Source organism: Artemia sp. Qi Xiang Cuo, chromosome 7 (genome assembly GCF_049724085.1).
Source record: "Artemia sp. Qi Xiang Cuo chromosome 7, ASM4972408v1, whole genome shotgun sequence".
In the NCBI taxonomy this organism is placed as follows: Eukaryota; Metazoa; Arthropoda; class Branchiopoda; order Anostraca; family Artemiidae; genus Artemia; species Artemia sp. Qi Xiang Cuo.
In genome coordinates this window covers 56,802,542-56,821,638 of record NC_142800.1, presented here as the reverse complement: position 1 = coordinate 56,821,638, position 19,097 = coordinate 56,802,542, and the positions used below count along the sequence as shown (strand labels likewise).

At 35.6% G+C, this 19,097-nt stretch overlaps 1 protein-coding gene across 1 annotated transcript in view; it reads left to right on the top strand.

Annotated features, from left to right (window-relative positions):
• The window catches only part of LOC148950477 (uncharacterized), a 47,782-nt gene that overhangs the window by 18,781 nt on the left and 9,904 nt on the right, over window positions 1-19,097 (top strand). Inside the window, exon 2 of the mRNA XM_089091624.1 lies at window positions 7,563-7,652. Coding sequence (XP_088947750.1) covers window positions 7,563-7,652 — 90 coding nt within the window. The remainder of the gene's footprint in view (window positions 1-7,562; window positions 7,653-19,097) is intronic.

Genomic DNA, 19,097 nt, shown 5'->3' with positions numbered 1-19,097 from the left:
CTATATGGTAGCCATACCATCGTAGCCGTCGAACACAATAGTGGCAGATGGATACTTTTGGGTCACGTAATTAATATAAGGTTCAAGGATTTCGGAGTATCTTTCGTTTTTGACCCGTCGAATTCTGAGCAGAAGAGCTCAACCGTCGATGATATATCAAATGCCTTGGGGAAGGGGAGTAAAGCGCTCGTAAAGATTGCAACCCTGTGATATAGCTTTGGCAAAGTCTGGCTTGTTCGGAGACCGGAGCATGCAAGAACTGTCAAAAAGTGATGCTGGGTAGGAACACAGTTCGTGTTAAAAATACTCAAATTCCGTGAGATTGATCCTCTTTGAAAGCGTGAAGAACCTCTGAAAAAGGAGAGTGGGGTCTAGTCTTTTGCAATCTCCACCTGGATTCTGCTTTGTAGTAATTTTAACTGCCTGTTGTTTTCGTCGAAACACAAAATCAGCGAACAGCTTTCCAGACAAGGATTCAATGAATTTTAGGCCTAAATCCCTAGCAGAATCAACGTTGGCAGACTCATAGGCTGTCAGACCGTTGGTAATGTTTCTTAGTTGAAGATTCCCATTAAATGATGATCCTTGTTCAAGGAAATCGATAACAATCTGGGTTTTTTTACGGTCTCTTAGCTGCCTCAGCTCTGACCTTTGCTTATGTTGTTCAATAATTCCATAAAAAACCTGTGATATATCCTTGATCAGACGATTTCGTACAGAGCAGACACGTCAAAAAAGAACCCATAAAGACCTTTGAACCTCTGTCATACCACTTCCATCGGTGAGGCCACCAACTGTTTTGAGACAACGCATGAGCTCCTGCTAAATGACAATATCCGTGGAGAGCCCAGCCCAGAATCTATCAGAACGTCGGATCACATGCACCCCATTCTGGAAGGCTTGATATACGCCAGGATGGGTTTCCTGGAGCATGACCATTCTCTGGATGCAAAGCTGGCAGGATTTTGTGTAATTGTTGTGCCCAGATACAGCCAGATACAGATACAGATAACAGATACAGATAAGGTAGCATGTCAGAGGTGGATTTTAAGTGGAGATCCCATAACCCGGATCGTTCGGCTCTTAAGACATTTCGCAGTATAGATACCATATCGGAGTATTGGAACGACAGTTTCGAGGTTCTGTACTGGAGCAATTCCAGTCTCTTCTTATCAATGAATCCCACTATTTTTTATAAGACAGTTCTTTGATATTGATTTCCAAGAATTTTAATACGTACGGTTGGGTATATTAGTTTACCGTTTCAGACTGTAGATCTTTGGTTGAAATGATGACACAAACAAAAATGAACCCTTATCTTTAAATATCAAGTCAATGGGAAAGCGAGAACCTTCGCAGTAACACTTTTCTAGCTTGTAAGTTGGCAGACACCTCGATGGAATTTCTTGTATCTATAGATGGCAAGATATCAAACACGGGCATTAACTTGACTTAAAAAATCATTGCTCTGAATTATTTTATGTTGTGATTTTTCAGCTTCCGGATTTATCAGGGAAATCACTTGGACAAAGCGTGGGACGAAACGTTGATATTATTTATTGCATACGAAGGTCATGAAAGTAGTGTAGCTGCCTTCTGTGCCTTAACTGGTCTTCTATAAGAGCCAACCATAATTTATCAACCTACTTAGTTTTTTTTTTATTTCCAACAATGGATGAATTGTTTGACACTAAGTGCTAAAAGAAACATATCAAATGAAAATAAAAAAGTGCACATTGATGAATGTGAAACGGGTTTTCTAGTAGATATTACATCAGGTTAATTTGAGTTTTGGGCTCAGCTCATCATTTTATGTCAGAATATTTGCCTTTCGATAGTATGGTGAAAAAAAGGTCACGACGATGAGAAGGGTAAAATATTATGTTGATGATTACGAATCTTTTTTCTGGTACACTGTACATCAAATTTGCTTTCATTTTTGGGCTCAGCTCTTCATTTTACACCAGGACGGTACTTCATATACAGAAAAACGAACATTTACCGATAGTTCATTTTTTTTTAGAAAAAAACTGAAAAATTGACATGAAAAGCAAAAAAAAAAAAAACTAGTTTTGCGTCGACCTAGAATGTGCAACTTTGGATACGTTGTTAAGCCTTTTTTCTCTCTACAATATGGTATATAGAACTTTTTTTTTGCAATTTGTTTGGGGTCAATCCATATTTTTGGCTAGTTTGCTTGTACTATACACGGAAAATGTCGGAGGTACGAAACAAGATCTGGGGCTAGAAGACGTGCGAAAACTATCATCACAACGAAATCCCAAATGAAAATAATGATGCAGTTAGAAGAAAAGTGACAGGGATAATCACATCAAATCCTAAGGAAATGTATGGTTAGAAGAGAACCAACAGAGAGAATCTTAACGAGTCCCAGAAGAATACAAATCATATAAGACGAACGATTCTTTGATGTATTACAAAGTATAATCACCTACGGAACAAGTACTGACAAAACCAATCCTCTCCACACAAAAAGAGTGACCCTTTGTCCGCGTCTCCGGAGACGACTCCATACCTATGCGAACCTGGCAACTAAATACCGTAGTTACACAATTCAATACAACTTTCCCGGTCACTCGTCGCCTGAATCACGCTCTAGCATAATTTATTGGCTCGTAGCACAGGACTTTGGGTCGGAGCGATTAAGTAGTACAGCACTTTGTGTTTAGAGGCGCTGAGGCACGCGGGGTCACTTTTGGAGAGTTTTGTCAGTACTTGTTCCGTAGGTGATTATACTTTGATGTATTAACAAGAAAGAGATTTATGAAAAAGAGTCCGACAAGTCATTTGGCGATTGCCACAGACGTCAAATATGAAAAGAAGTAAAATACAATTACATGTAAATTTAAAGGAGCAACACATAAATGCTCCTCCGAAGTAGGTGTACGTAAATTTCTAAAATGATGATAGTTCCTCAACCAAGCTTAAAACGTATTAATACCGTACGAATAAGAGGCATGGGCAATTAACCCACCTGTGACGAGTTAACGTCAAATAAATAACTGAATGACCAAGAATGTGTGCTCCATACATAGACTTTTACACTAATCATTATACGTTAAAACACAGTTTTTTTCATAAAGAAATACCAAAAAAAGGAAAAAAAACCAAATCCTCAAAATAGTGAGGACGAAGTTGAAAATGACTGAATATGTTTAACCTTTAATTAAATTCTGTTTTGGCATCGTAATAGAAAATAAAATGATTTAGTAAGTGTTGTTTTTTTGTGGTTTTTGATGATTACTTTTGAGTTTTGTGGTAGTTTTGAAGTTAAGTGAGACGATGTTTCTGCGGTTTAATTTATAGTGGTTCTTCTATTTTGTTTTTATTCTGTATTACAAATGTTACAAACAATTCAAGTAACAAAATGTTTTTATACTATGAGTGACCCTTACTAATAGGAACTAAAACTTTAAAAATGCAGTTTTTATAACAGCATATACATCAAAATACTTGACTATTTATGGTCATTTTAAATATGTTAAGTTTTTTTAAGTTAAAGTTATTCATCGAAAGACAAAAGTCTGAGAAGGTTTGCCCCATTTTAGAAAAAAGTGTAAACACCCCAACATGATATCCATAGAAACTCCATATTTAGCATACCAAAGAGCCCTGTTAGAGATTTTCCAAATTCTTATCTACAAAATTGCGAAACCTTCCATTATTTCCGAAATTAATATTATCGAGCACACACACACACACACACACACACACACACACACACACACACACACACACACACACACACACACACACACACACACACACACACACACACACACACACACACACACACACACACACACACACACACACACACACACACACACACACACACACACACACACACACACACACACACACACACACACACACACACACACACACACACACACACACACACACACACACACACACACACACACACACACACACACACACACACACACACACACACACACACACACACACACACACACACACACACACACACACACACACACACACACACACACACACACACACACACACACACACACACACACACACACACACACACACACACACACACACACACACACACACACACACACACACACACACACACACACACACACACACACACACACACACACACACACACACACACACACACACACACACACACACACACACACACACACACACACACACACACACACACACACACACACACACACACACACACACACACACACACACACACACACACACACACACACACACACACACACACACACACACACACACACACACACACACACACACACACACACACACACACACACACAACATCATTATCATTATTATTATTATTATTATTATTATTATTATTATTATTATTATTATTATTATTATTATTATTATTATTATTATTATATATATATATATTATTATATATATTATTATTATTATTATTATTATTATTATTATTATTATTATTATTATTATTATTATTATTATTATTATTATTATTATTATTATTATTATTATTATTATTATTATTATTATATTATTATTATTATTATTATTATTATTATTATTATTATTATTATTATTATTATTATTATTATTATTATTATTATTATATATATATATATATACATTATTATTATTATTATTATTATTATTATTATATATATATATATATATATATATTATTATTATTATATATATATATTATTATTATTATTATTATTATTATTATTATTATTATATATATATATATATATATATATATATATTATTATTATTATTATTATATATATATATATTATATATATATTATTATATATTATTATTATTATTATTATTATTATTATTATTATTATTATTATTATTATTATTATTATTATTATTATTATTATTATTATTATTATTATTATTATTATTATTATTATTATTATTATTATTATTATTATTATATATATATATATATATATATATATATATATATATATGTATTATGTATATATTATTATTATATATATATTATTATTGTATATGTATATATATATATATATATATATTATTATTATTATTATTATTATTATTATTATTATTATTATTATATATATATATATATATATATATATATATATATATATATATATATATATATATATATTATTATTATTATTATATATATATATATATATATATATATATATATATATATATTCCCAGGCATGATTGTATCGAACCAATGGCCCTAATACATCGACAAAAGGCTCATTTGAACGGACATAAAAAGTTCTTACGTCCTTTTTAACACGCATAAAAGACACAGCAATGTGACGTTTTCTGCCCTTTATGGCAAAAAAGATTAATTGTGTTCCAAAGAGAGAAAAGCGGTATAGAATGAAAAGTCTGAAATTGCCAATTGATTTATAACTATCGAAAAGCTATCTGTTGTTCTTAACAGTTTAAGAAGCAGTAATGCCTTGTCCAGTTTTGAAGAGAGAAGAAAAACTAAGCTAGACATTAAAATGAAACAGCTTGTGTAGAACTTTGAAATTTAGGTTGGAGCTAAATTGGAGCTCTGAAGGGGTGGGTCCGCTCTTGCATTGAGTTAATAACCATATTAATATTCACCATTTTCATCCACGATATCAATACCGTGTCCCCGTAGTATCTCAGGGACGGACAAGGGTATTAAGTTGAAACTTTCGACGGATATTCGGTAAAATGAAATGATATTAGGTAATGACATCTAGTTTGTCAAATTGGCGTAGCTGCAATTTGTTAGAAACGGTAAAAGTATTAAAGTGAAATCTTCCAAAGAGTTCGTGGTAACGAACTGTAAGTAAGGAGCGACCCGGCTCAATAGTAGCCGAAATTCTAAAGAACGGAATTTTTATACCAATGGTACCAATGCTGATTTCAAATATATAAATTTTATTAAGTTTAGTCTTACTCATCAAAGGTTACGAGCCTGAAAACATTTTCCAGATTGTCAAAAAAAGTGGAAAAACACCCCAAAAAGTCAAGTTTTTCCAATGAAAATCACGCCATCAGATTCAGCGTATCAGCAAACCCTACTGTATAGGTTTCAAGCTCCTATCTCCGAAAATGTGGAATCTTGTATTTTTTGCCAGAAGAAAGATCACGGATGCATTTTTGTTTGTTTTTCTTCTTTTCTTTTTTTTCACCAGGGGTGATCATATCGACCCAGTGGTCCTAAAAATATCTACTCCACATCACACAAGTATACAATGGACAACTCAATATTAATCACCAAATATATTATAACCGACTCAGAAATTTTATTTTCAAACCCGGTTGAAAAATTCGGTTATCCAAATTTTAGAATTCTTTTTTGATTTGAATTTCATTTGTCTATTTTTTTTCTTGTGTTTTGTCTCGTATTGGGCTATAATGTATCTGTGTGGTAGTTTTTTAAAGTATAATATTTCTATTTTACGTTCTGTCCTTCTCATTGTTTTTGAAGACGGGCTTTAAACTAAATCAAATCAAATAGGCAACTAAATAAAGAGCGCAGCACTATGAGTTTTTTTATTGACATTTAGGGTGTGCAAGCCACAAGAAACCACCATACAAAAGTGACCTAGAACCTACACAGAAGATCCTCCGTGAGGTGAAAGGTCAGCACATTCAGACAACAACGTATTTTCGAAACCACAGTGGCAAAAATACTTATGACCAATTCCAGTGTCTCCGCTAGTGACACAGTGGTAGATCAATGAGTATGGTATCTTAATATGATTCCATTAGACTGGAAGGCAGGTTTATTTGTGCCAGTCTCTAAGAGGAAAGGCAGCGAAGTAGAAAGTAGCAAGTATAAAAGATTCAAAAATGCAGCATAACTGTACTCTCGGTGCCCGGAAAAATATTGACTATTCTTCTCGTCAGTCGAAAAACAAGCTACCTCATTCTCCTCAATCACCCAGAGCAAGATAGATTTATGCCGGGCCGTTTCACTGCTTCGTAAATCCATGTGATTAGACAGCTGGTAGAGAAAACTCTAGATATAAGATAAAAACATTACTTTTTTTGGTTTCCAATCTGGTTTTGACACTCTCGGCAGATAATCACTCTGGATGACCCTTCAATATGCCGGTGTGCTCATAAGAGTCGTCGACTTCTTCCAAAGATTGGTTTTGTATTTTGCTGGAAGAGTTCCGTCAGACATCAGCTTTGCTAACAATATGGAGCTAGTACGTTGAAGGTTCATTGATCTCAAAACTTCACTAGAAACACTGGTGGCAGATGCAGAAAATTTTGCTTTAGAATATAATCCGGTTAGATTAATGGTTCAATCGTTTTTCAAAGAAAATTATGTTTTCACGGGTATTTGTCTTTAGAAGCATTATTCTTATTCACTTGTCAAGGGAAGAAAATTTGCAAACCTTGCTTTAAAATACCAAACCGCAAATGACCACATGTTTAATTTGGAAAATAATTTTTACTTAATACATGCCAATTAATTTACAAGCTATTGAATAATCTAGAAGAAAGTGAAATCAAAATTCGTATTTCAGGGTCTTATTATTGCGGTGCAGCTGTTGATCATAAAGTCAGTGAACGCAGAGCGACGAAACTCAAATCGATGGGAGGAGTATGAAGATTACGTGAGCACATTTAGAAACATTTTTTTTCTGTTATGACTAGATTTTACTTACACATGTTTATTTGAATATGAAATTGCAACAAGAGAAGACTCGCAGGAGGAGAGGGAGAATATAGATTCTCCCTCATTAAATTCCGAAATATTGAATATAAATTAAATAATTTAGGCTTTATGAACGGTTTGAAAATCAAATCAATATTTTCGTTTTTTGGCATGATAGGGTCAAAGTTTTCAAATTGCAATTTACTCTGAGCATATTGTTAAGATATTTTTTAATCGAGCCTCATTAAACCAGAATGACTTTTAATACTAAATGATTGCTTGAGGTCTATTAGACTGTTTAATGTTGTATTGCAAGAATTGACGATAACAAGAATGGCAGCCGGACGAGTACAACAAATAGCCAGCTTGAAATGCAAACAAATATAGCCAGGGGGAAAATGCATATTTTTCAGTATCGAGGGAGCAAATTTGTCGTTTTTTCAATTTTTTAACGAAACAAACCAAAAAAGGTATTTTCAATAAAAAATACCCTAAAAAAACCTATTTCAAAATATTGAATGGGGAGCTAGGAACCTCTTGCCCTATACCCTCACATGGTACCACTGCCTCATTTGCCGATCATTTTTTGAAGGTTATAGCAAAGATCGAGTATTCTTTTCAAACCAAAGTAAAGACCCGCATTGAAACTTAAAACAAACATGAACAATACTGTATGTGAAAGGTACTAGTCTCCTCTCAACCCATTAGTTTTTATTCTAAGATTCGTCCATGGCTTTACTGAAAGTATTTGAGAAAAAAAAACAAAAATAATCGGTTTCGACATGAATTGTACTGTTTAAAGCAAATGAAAATAAACAGGCCGTTCCTGAAGGGCTTAAAGAAAGATGGAAGATAAAAATAGCTTGTTATTACATTGCTCTTATCTTTGAGCTTATGTTCTAGCAGCCACGGGGACAAGTAAAATTTTACTTGTAATATTTTTAAAATCACCCTTTCTATAAAAACCTTAAATGTCCCAGGGCATAACTTACGACCCATGTCCCTGGATCTGGTGGTTTGTATCAACCCCAAAAGCCTTGTTATATGATCTTTGGACTATTTTGAATCAAATGATTATCTCAAAATTTCTATTGGATGGATTTCGGGAAAACACAACGTGTGGGGGGGGGATAACTGCCCTCTGATCACACTGATTCTTAAAAATGGCACTAGAACTTCTGATTGACAGTCTAATGAGCCCCCACCGATGTATATACGACAACCCTTTCTATAGAAACCTTATATGCTCCCAGGGCATAGCTTACAACCCTTGCCCTGAGGGTCGTGAAGGAGGCCGTCATCCTCAAAGATTTAATTTCCAGACCCTTCAACTATGCTGATCAAAATTGCTGTCGCAAGATTTTGATTGGATGTGTTTGGAGAAGTGCTGGGCGTGGAGGAAGTGGTTTCTTTCAAATCAGTTTTGACTCATAAAAAGGGCACGATAACTTCCAATTTCAAATCAAATGAGTGCCATCTATAGTTCGTACGACCAACAATTCCATAAAAACCTTATATGCCCCCAGGGCATAACTTACAACCATTGCTCCCGGGCTCTGGAGGACTGTGTCAACCCTGGAGGCATTGTTATATGTTCTTTGGACTATTTTGAACAAAATAGCTATCTCACAGTTTCAATCATAAGCATTTGGTGAAAAGAAGGATAATCGGGAGGAGGGGGGCTAATTGCACTCCATCACTTTTGACTCCTTAAAGTTCCATAAAAGGGAACTAGAACTTCCGATTTTCAACCTAATGAGCCTACTCTAAAATTTACGCAAAAATCCCTTTCATGAAAACCTTAAATACCCCGGGGCATAGCTTACAACCCTTGCCCCCACACTCTGTTTTATTTCAACCTCAAAAGTCTTTTTCTATGATCTTTGGACTATTTTTAATAAAATAGCTTATAACACGTTACACTTCGGTAAAACACGACGTGTGTGGGGTACGGCTTCCCTCCGATCACTTTGACTCTTAAAAAGGGCACTAGAATTTCTGATTGCCAGCCTAATGAGCCCCCTCTAAAGTTTATTTGACCACCATTTCTATAAAAACCTTACATACTTTTCTCAAGTATAGGTGAAAAGTGACAATAAATAATAAAACGAGCACAAATTTCCTTGCTTATGAAGCGGGTTGTTGTCTATTCATCCCCCCCTCCTGTTTGTGCTAAAATGTTACTTGTTCCGTAGCTGCAAGAACATAAGCTCCAAGTCAAGAGCAATGTAATTAATCTTTGGTTATCTTTCATCTTTTTTCAAGCCCTTTAGGAATGGCCTATATATTTTCATTTGCTTTAAACAGTACAATTCAGGTCAAAACCGGTTATTTTAGTTTTTCTCAACAAGGCTTTCAGCGAAGCCATAGACGAACGTTAGAATACAAGCTAATGGGTTAAAGGGAGGCTAGCACCCTTCATATACAGTATTGTTTTTGTTTGTTTTAAGTTTCAATACGGATCTTTACTCAGTCTGTACTGAAAAAGAAAACTCAGTCTGTGCTATAATCTTGAAAAAATCATCGACAGATAAAGCAGCGGTACCATGTGAGGAGGTATCGAGCCAATATAGGATCAACACTTAAAGATATGCATTGCCCCCTCGCTACATTTGTGTGTATTTACAAGCTGGCTGTAGTCGTCGCAGTAGTGGCTGAAGCATTAGCAGTCGTAGCAATAGTAGCAGCTGTACTAGTAAACCCAAATGCATTTTGCCTAGTTCAACATACCCTCCCCCTTAACATGTTTTAAAATTTCAAACTAATACTGGGATACTGCTGATACGGTCTTTGACAAATTGCTTGTGCAGAGGGTTTTTTATTTAGTTCAATCCCTCTGAACATTCCCTGACAGTTTCAACTTCCTAGCTTTAGCTTCAGTAGTAGTAGTCATAGCAATAATAGCAATAGTTGCAGAAGTAGCAGCAGCAGCAGTAGTAGTATCAGTGTGCACAGTGCCTTTTGGTTAGTTCAACGTCCCTCTCAGCACACCCTGAAATTTTCAACTTAATACTGTAAGGTATACCTGAGAAGTTGCTCATACAATTTTTTGTATGAGCATTAACTTCAGCAGAGGTAGTAGTCGCAGCAATCGTAATAGTAGCGATAGCGATAGGATGCACATAGTGCCTTTTTGTTGCTTCAACATTCCACTCAATATACCCTTGGTCAATTGGCCACCCCCCTCATTCACTTAAAGTTCAACTTAATGCCCTCAGTCATTCCTGAGTTTCTCTCATTTGACAACCTGTATGCACTTAACATCTTTCGATTTAGTTCAACTATCTTTTCAACATTCTCTGAAAGCTTCACTTGAATGTGCTTGGTATTTTTGAGCACCAAAGGTCAAACATCCCCTCTTTTCCAATTGTAAATTTTATATACTGACGATGGGCAAATTGTATTGCTTACAGTCCTTGCTCTAAGGGATCAGGGGGCTGATATCCCCAATATCCCCAGAGACATAGTTACTGCACCTTTCAACTATGCTGAATAAAAAGGTACCTCAAAATTTAATTGGATGTGTTTGGAGAATTAATGGGCTTGGGAGGGGAGGTTCTTGCCCTCCAATCACTTTTGACTCTTAAAAAAGACGCTAGAACTTTTAATTCTTATCAAACGAGCTTCTTTAAAAGTGTCTGTGATAGAGCTGCACAGCCTATGATGTTGCTTATATGCCCTTTTGAACCAGCAGCAATATAGTTTTTTTTTGTTTGACGAAAACTCCCCCTAAGCTTTCTCCAAAAATTTAACTTTAATACCCTGAGCCTCATTAGCCTCATTAGCATTAGTATGTATACACATGGTGCCTTTTGGTTAGTTCAAAACCCACCACCATACGACTTAATAATGTAAGAAGTTCCTTTTGGTGTTGCTGTTACGCTTTTTTGACAATTTACGTGCTCATAGTTCATTTTAATTTAGTTCAACATCCGCCTAAGCATCTTTTGAAAGCTTCAACTTAATCACCTTAGCCTCTGTAGTAATCGTAGTTGTACTAGTAGTAGTAGCAGTATGTACATGGCACCCTCGTTTTTTTTTGTTCTTTTTTAACATCCCCTCATCAGAGGCAGAAAGCTTTAACATAATATCAAAAATCGTTCTTGAGGCAGTGCTGATTCATCCTCTTGACAACCTGTTGCGCAGGGTTTTTGATTTAGTTCAACACTATTTCAACATTGCCAAAAATTTTTGCCTTAAAACCCTAAGCCTTAGGGGCAGTATTAGTAGTACCAGTGATAATAGTAGTAGCAGTAGTAATAGTTTTAGTAGTAGAATTTGTAGTAGTAGCCTTAGAATGAGCAGTAGTAGTGGTGGCAGCAGTAGTAACAGTAGTAGTAGTAGCATTAGTAGTAGAAGTAGTAGAAGCAGGATGCAAATATTGCCTTTTATTTAGTTCGAAATCCATCATAACAAGCACTATAAGTCTCAACTTCACACACCAAGCCGTTTCCGAGATATTACTGATATGCCCTTTAGACAACCTGCATGACAGTGTGTTGTGGTTAACTTCAACCTCCTCCTTAATATTCCCTGAAAATTTCACCTTTGTAACCATACCCATAGTTTTAATAGTGGTCACAGTGGTCATAGTAGGAATACTAGTAATACTAGTTGTAGGACTGGTAATAATATAACAGTACTAGCACTAATACTTTTAGCTGCAGCAGTATTAACATATTGCCTTTTGGCCAGTTGAACATCCCCCTCTTCAAGCCCTGGAAGTTTCAACTTAATACAGTTAGCTGTTGCTATGATATAACCTGTATCTTCATAATGTGTTTTAATTTAGTTTAACTCCCCCCCTACACTTTCTGAAATCTCTATCTTAATACTCTTAGCGTGAGTAGTAGTTACAATAGAAGTAGTAGTTAGAGACTGGAGTGGTAGTAGTAATAGTAGCACCGGTAGTAGTATTAGTAGCAGCACGTATATATTGCATTTCGGTTGATTGATCTTCCCCTTTAATCATTCCATGAAAGTTATAACTGAATACCCTAATCCATTCCTGAGATTTGACAATCTGCATGCACATAGTGGGCTTTGATTTATTTCAAATCTCTCCTCAATATTCTATCAAATTTTCACCTTAATATCCTTAGCCTTAATAGTACTAGTATCATAATAGCAGTGGTAGTAATAGGGGCAGTAGTAGCAGCTGTAAAAAATAACAGTAGAAGTATTCACATGTTGCTTATTGGTCAGTTTTACATCCCTCTAATGATTCCTGGGAAGTTTCACCTTTATATGGTAAGACGTTCCAAAGATATTGCCGTTACGCTTTTTTGACAAACCGTATGCCAACAGTGTATTTTGATTTAGTTCGACTTTCTCCTCAACATTTCCTCAAATTTTCACTTTAATATTCTCAGTGTTCGTAGCACTCGTAGTAGTAGTGGTAGTAGTAGCATGCAAATATTGCATTTTAGGTTCTTTGATCATCCCCCTAATCATTTCCTGAAAGTTCCAAATTAAGACACTCAGTCATTCCGGATTTACGTCCTTTTAACAACCCATATATGCACATAACGTGTTTTGATTTCGTTCGACACTCCCCTCAACATTCTCTGGAAGGTTTGCCTGAATACCCTTCGTCTTTTTGGACACTGAAGGTATAACATCGCAACCTATCTTAATGACAAATATTATGTGTAAATAATGGGTGAAATGAATAACTTGGGGGGAGGGTATACATCCCAAAACATGTAGGTACTGGAACTTTTAACTGTGTTGAAACAAAACTTAAAATTTTGATTGGGTGTATTTTGGGACTTGATGGGATTGGGAGGGAGGCTGGCTGCCCTCCACTCCCTTTTTACTCTTAAGAGTAAAAACAACTAGAAGTTTCAATTTCCAATCGAATCAGCTCCTTCCAAAGTTACTACGACATTTCCTTCTATACTAAGTGCCTTGGTGAAAAAAAGTTAATAAATTATGCCCAAATCGCTTTTTACATAGGTAGCGCTATTGCACTGCCTATGATTTATTTTTGTATTTGTCTTCGATATTTTAAAAATTAAAGCACAGTATTCGAAATACAAATGGTTTTCAATCATATGCAGATTTTGTATAATTTTGAAGTCGAAGGCTGCCCCCCCCCCCCTAGCCGTAAAAATTCTAAAGCCTACCGAATCATTTGCGTTTTGTTGGAGGATATATGTATCAAGAACAGAGTATCTTAACAAGTGAAAACTATATATATTTTGTCAGTATGGTTTATTTTTTAAAACATCAATGAAGACTAAAAATAAATCACTAAAATAATCAAGATGACTAGAAAGAACTAAGTAAAATAATTGACTATTCAATATATATTGATATTAATTCATGGAAATCTCAATACTTCAAGATGCAATCCTATTCATTGTATTCAAGATACAACACTGTACAAAAATTCAAAACTATTTTTTTATATGTTATAAATGTAAACAAATGTCTATAATACATTTTGTTTTTAGTAAGGCCCTCATGTCGCAATAGATTTTGGAGCTTCTGCGGTTAGGGGAGAGTGATAGGGGGTAGTAATCAAACTCCTGTTTGTTGTAATTTCTGTTCGTTTTAAGTTTAACTCGAATATTCAATTAAATTTCTTCGTTTTAAAATTTATTTATTCATCTATGTCAGTATATATTATTCTTATGTTTAATATGGTCATTTATTTTAATTTCTGTCCGTTTTGGGCTTTACTTTTTTTTAAAGGGGATTTCTGGTCGTTTTGAGTTCGAATAATCATAGGACTTTATTTCTGCCTGTCATGCGTTTTATATGGCTCTTTACTTTAAAAAAAAAACTTATTTTATGGAAAGTGTGTTTTCAATTAATGAAAGTAATGAGCCATATAAAACTCAAGACGGACACTACTACTATTACTACTAACTCACTGCAGCACCAAGCCGTTTGAGGCAAACAGAGCTGCGCACGCTCCTCCTCCATCCCAATCTATTCAAAGACTCTCAAGACTCTCTCTTTACACCCTTCCAAAAAGTTCCCGTTTCCCTTAAATTTTTCCATATGACATCATCCCACCTTATTTGGGGACAACCTGCATTTTGTTTGTACCCCCCTGAAAATAACCCCCGCGGAAAATACCCAAAATACCCCCTTGAAAATAGCCCCCCCCCCCGTGGAAAATAAGGCTTTCCAAATTTGAGAATTTTATTTGAGTTTTTTTTTTTTATTTTGTTGAAAAGTGCTAAGGAACGGGAAAAAGAGGAATTTACACACCAGAAGTGTCTAAAAACCTTAGAAGAAAAAAAATACAAATCTATTTGTGTTGAAAAGACTTCCATATGAACTTCTGCAACTTTTGACATTAGCTGGTGAAGTTGTTCCTGGAAAATTTTCGAGGAGAAATTTTCAGCTGGGTTGGCATTTTGTAGGGGATTTTTTCATGGTGGGGGGGGGATTTTCACGAGAGAAATTTTTTACAGGGTAATTTTCCAGGCATAAATTATCCATGGCAGAAATTTTAACAGGATCAACTTCCCATGAAGGGGGGGGGGGAATTCTCGGGAAAAAATTCCACTGAAGGAGATTTCTATTTTGTTTTAAAAACGATTTGAAATTATAGTGGAAGAGGCAACTCCTTTCAAATACGTAATAATTACTTTTCGTTTTAAGTTTTATGTTGCTCCTTACTTTCAGTTGAAATAACTTGTTTTTTTTTTTATTTCTAGTCTATTTTGAATGATACCGGGAAATCCGGCTCTTTCCGTGGAAAATTCCAGTACTTGTGTATTATACGCCACTCACTTAAGTTTACGATGTGTAAAACTCGAGAACAAACTGGTTTTTTCGTTACCTTAGAAAAAAAATTGGACTAGATATTTTCACATTAGGGGGGGGGGGGGGGGGTAAAGTATAGCTGGTCTGCATGCAAAATGTGTTTGGTACAATTATTCCGCATATTAGATAGATAGATAATAAGTGTATTTCAAAGCCAAATATACGGACATGAGCACATTTTGCATGCAGACCCGCTATACTTTACCACCCTCCCCCCCCTAATGTGCAAATATATAGCCCAAATTTATTTCTAAAGTAACGAAGAAACTAACGAAAAACCGGTTTGTTTTCGAATTTACACAGCGTAAACTTGAGTGAGTGGTGCATAATACACAAGTACCAAAATTCCTTCCCCCTACGGAAATTAAAAAGAATAAAACTGAAATAAAATTATAAAATTTGGAAAGCCTCATTTTCCACAGAGGGTGTATTTTCCGAGGGGAGGGCATTTACCGGGGGGTATTTTCCGCTTGGGGTTATTTCTGTGAGGGTATTTTCCATGGGGGGGGGGTCAATGTAGCTTCCAATCTTCTAATCTTGGGATGCACGCTTATCTTTCTATTTTTCCTAATTTTTTTCAACTGTGAAAAAAAAACACCCCGGACCTTTGCTTTTCTACTTTTAACATGTTCACTGCTCCCACCTTCTTTACTAATGATGCTACCTAGATTAGTGAACCTGACTACTTGATCGATCTTCTCATTACCCAGCATCATCTCTTCGCCTTCACTTATTCCTGGCCTTAGTGACTCAGTCAAAAATTCAATAAGATTGTTGTTTTTAACGTCGTAACATTTCAAGTTGCAACTTTTATATTATTAATATCATTAAGTTTATTATGGGGTTAGGAAATGTAATGGTCCCAGAACCTGTGCAGGATGGGGACCAAGACATCTTCTCATGTTTTCATGGCTTAGAATCAGGCAGCACAAAGTCCCTGAGACCTGCAGCTGAATGCAATCCTAAGCTCATCGTGGTCACAACATGGTTTTCCACATTTGGCGATGCTCTTCTATCAACAAGAGTCAAAACCTTCCACAGCAAACCTCAAACCTATCACCTCCGATTCATTATATACACATGCCTACAAATATTATGCTACTATGGGGAGGCAACCAATAATGGATATCTTAACTAGGAAGAGGTTTCTCAGCCCCCTCCCCCCTAAAAAAACACTATAAATAATAAAAGAATCCAACCCAGAAGAATTATCCATTCATTGAAATTCAATGCAAATGATTTGTCATTTACTAGGCTATAATTTTTATTGAGACTTCAAACTTTTGCGGGGGAAAAAGTAGGTAAGCAATTTTTCTATGATGTATCAGGAGCAGATCAGTGGATGGAGTTGAGACTTACGGATGGTCTAGAAGAATAAAAGAGGGAGGGAACAAGAAGAAATTCAAATATTTATGTGGGGGGGGGGGGTTGAAAGTGTCTAAAACTGTAAATTTTCTGATCCATCTGCACGTTTTTGCACTTTAGGTCCCTTTCAAAATCAAATTCATCATATAAGTTATCCCATTGCTAAAATAGTCTATTTGAAATATATCTGGGGTGGCATGGAGAATCAAGCTTACACTTTCACAGAGTGATAGGAGCAAAAAGTTGACCTAAAATTTTAACTTGGGGGCAGGGAGCAGAAATCGTATTTTCGTTGATATACCCAAACTTTAACATCCCTCTAATGATTCCTTGGAAGTTTCACCTTGCCAAAGATATTGCTGATATGCATTTTTGAAAAACTGTATGCAAACAGTATGTTTTGATTTAGTTCAACTTTCCCCTTAACATTTTTTCAAATTTTCACTTTAATATTCTCAGCCTTTGTAGCAGTAGTTGTAGTAGTAGCATGCAAATTTTGCCTTTTTGGTCAATTGATCATCCCCATAATCATTTCCTGAAAGTTCGAATTTAAGGCACTCAGTCATTCCTGAGTTACGCCCTTTTAATAACCCGTATATGCACATAACGTGTTTTGATTTGGTTCCACACTTCCCTCAACATTCTTTGAAAGGTTCACCTGAATACTCTTTGTTTTTTTGGACACTGAAAATCTACAAGGCAACCTGTCTTAATAACAAATATTATATGTAAATAATAGAAGAAATGAATAACTTACAGCCCTAGCCCCGAGAGCTGTGGGGGGGGGACGGTTGACATCCCCAGACACATAGCTACTGGACCTTTCAACTATGTTTGGCAAAACAGGTATCTTAAAATTTTGAGTGGATGTATTTTGGGGAGTTGATGGGAATGGGAGGGGGGCTGGTTGTCCAACAGCGGAAAGAAGGAGTTTGTTTTCACTTTGGGTGTACAATGGCTGGAAGCTTCAGGATTGTTCTCCGGATCGGAAGGATCAAACATTTTTTGTGGGAGGGAAAGGGGGTCGGAGGGGGAAAATTTTTTGCCCCTGAACAGTATGAAACTTACAGGTGTAATCTGTGGGTCGAAAAAACCTAGTATACTAAAAATTTGTTCCAGGGCACTGTACCCCAAAAGGAGTTGAACAAGGGCCAAAAAGGTCTTTGTGATCGTTTCCCTCTAACCTCTCCACAGTCCTTATGGTAATGTCCCCGTTTTGTATAATAATCCTTGGGAAAAGAGAATACCTATTGAAAGGGTAGAACCCCAGATTTGTTTAGAAGGGTGGGGATATAAAATCAGGTGCACCCATTGGGGGGAGGGACAAGTGTCTCCTTGTGTTTTTTTACCCTTCACTTAGGTTTGGGAAAATATTTTCTTGGTGATTTTATGGAAACATACGGTTTTGGGGGGATATTTTAATCGAAAAAAAAAAAAATCGAAAACACGACAAAACTTTCCCCCTAGATTGGAAAAAAACACATTTTTCCTTCCATACATTTTCGTGAATTGGCACCCCTGTATGAAACGCCAAGAAATATTTTTCAGGTCAGGACACCTACATTTTGAAAGGAGGTTAATTCTGTGCCCAAGGGCGATTCTACCCCCCCCCCCCCTCATTTAACCTTTGTGCAGGTAAGCATGAAAAGGGGATGCATGAAAAGGGGATCAAATAATATTAACATTTTGATTACTAAATATCAGTATATGTAAATTAAACTGATAATGTACTTCATTGTATTTTTTCAGTAAAGTGTAAATTTTGTTCTGGCCTTGGGAAGGCATAGGGGGTTTTGAGCCCAACTTATGTTAATTTCTGTTCGTTTTGAGTTTGACCGCGTTATTTATTGTAATTTCTCTTCGTTTTGGGTTTCATTTATTTATCGATGCTGATTTGTGGTAGTTTCACGATTGGTAGATTATTTGAATTTATTTTTGCTCATTTTTTGTTTAATGGAGTTCTTTATTTTTCTTTGAAAAACTTATTTTGTGGATCAAATTTTTTGAATTAATTTTTGTTCGTTTTACATTGACATAGTCTTTTCAGGGAAAACGAAAATAATACTTTAAGTCTTTTCGTTTTTTTAAGACTTTATAGTTTGGCCTGCTATTTGTATGCTGGAAAAAAATTTTCAGCAATTATTAACAACATACACCCTTTTAAAAATCTGGACACAAATAATACTGTTTAATTTAGTTTCATACATCCCCTAGTTAACCTGAAATGGAAAACTTGATACCATTCGCAAACAAA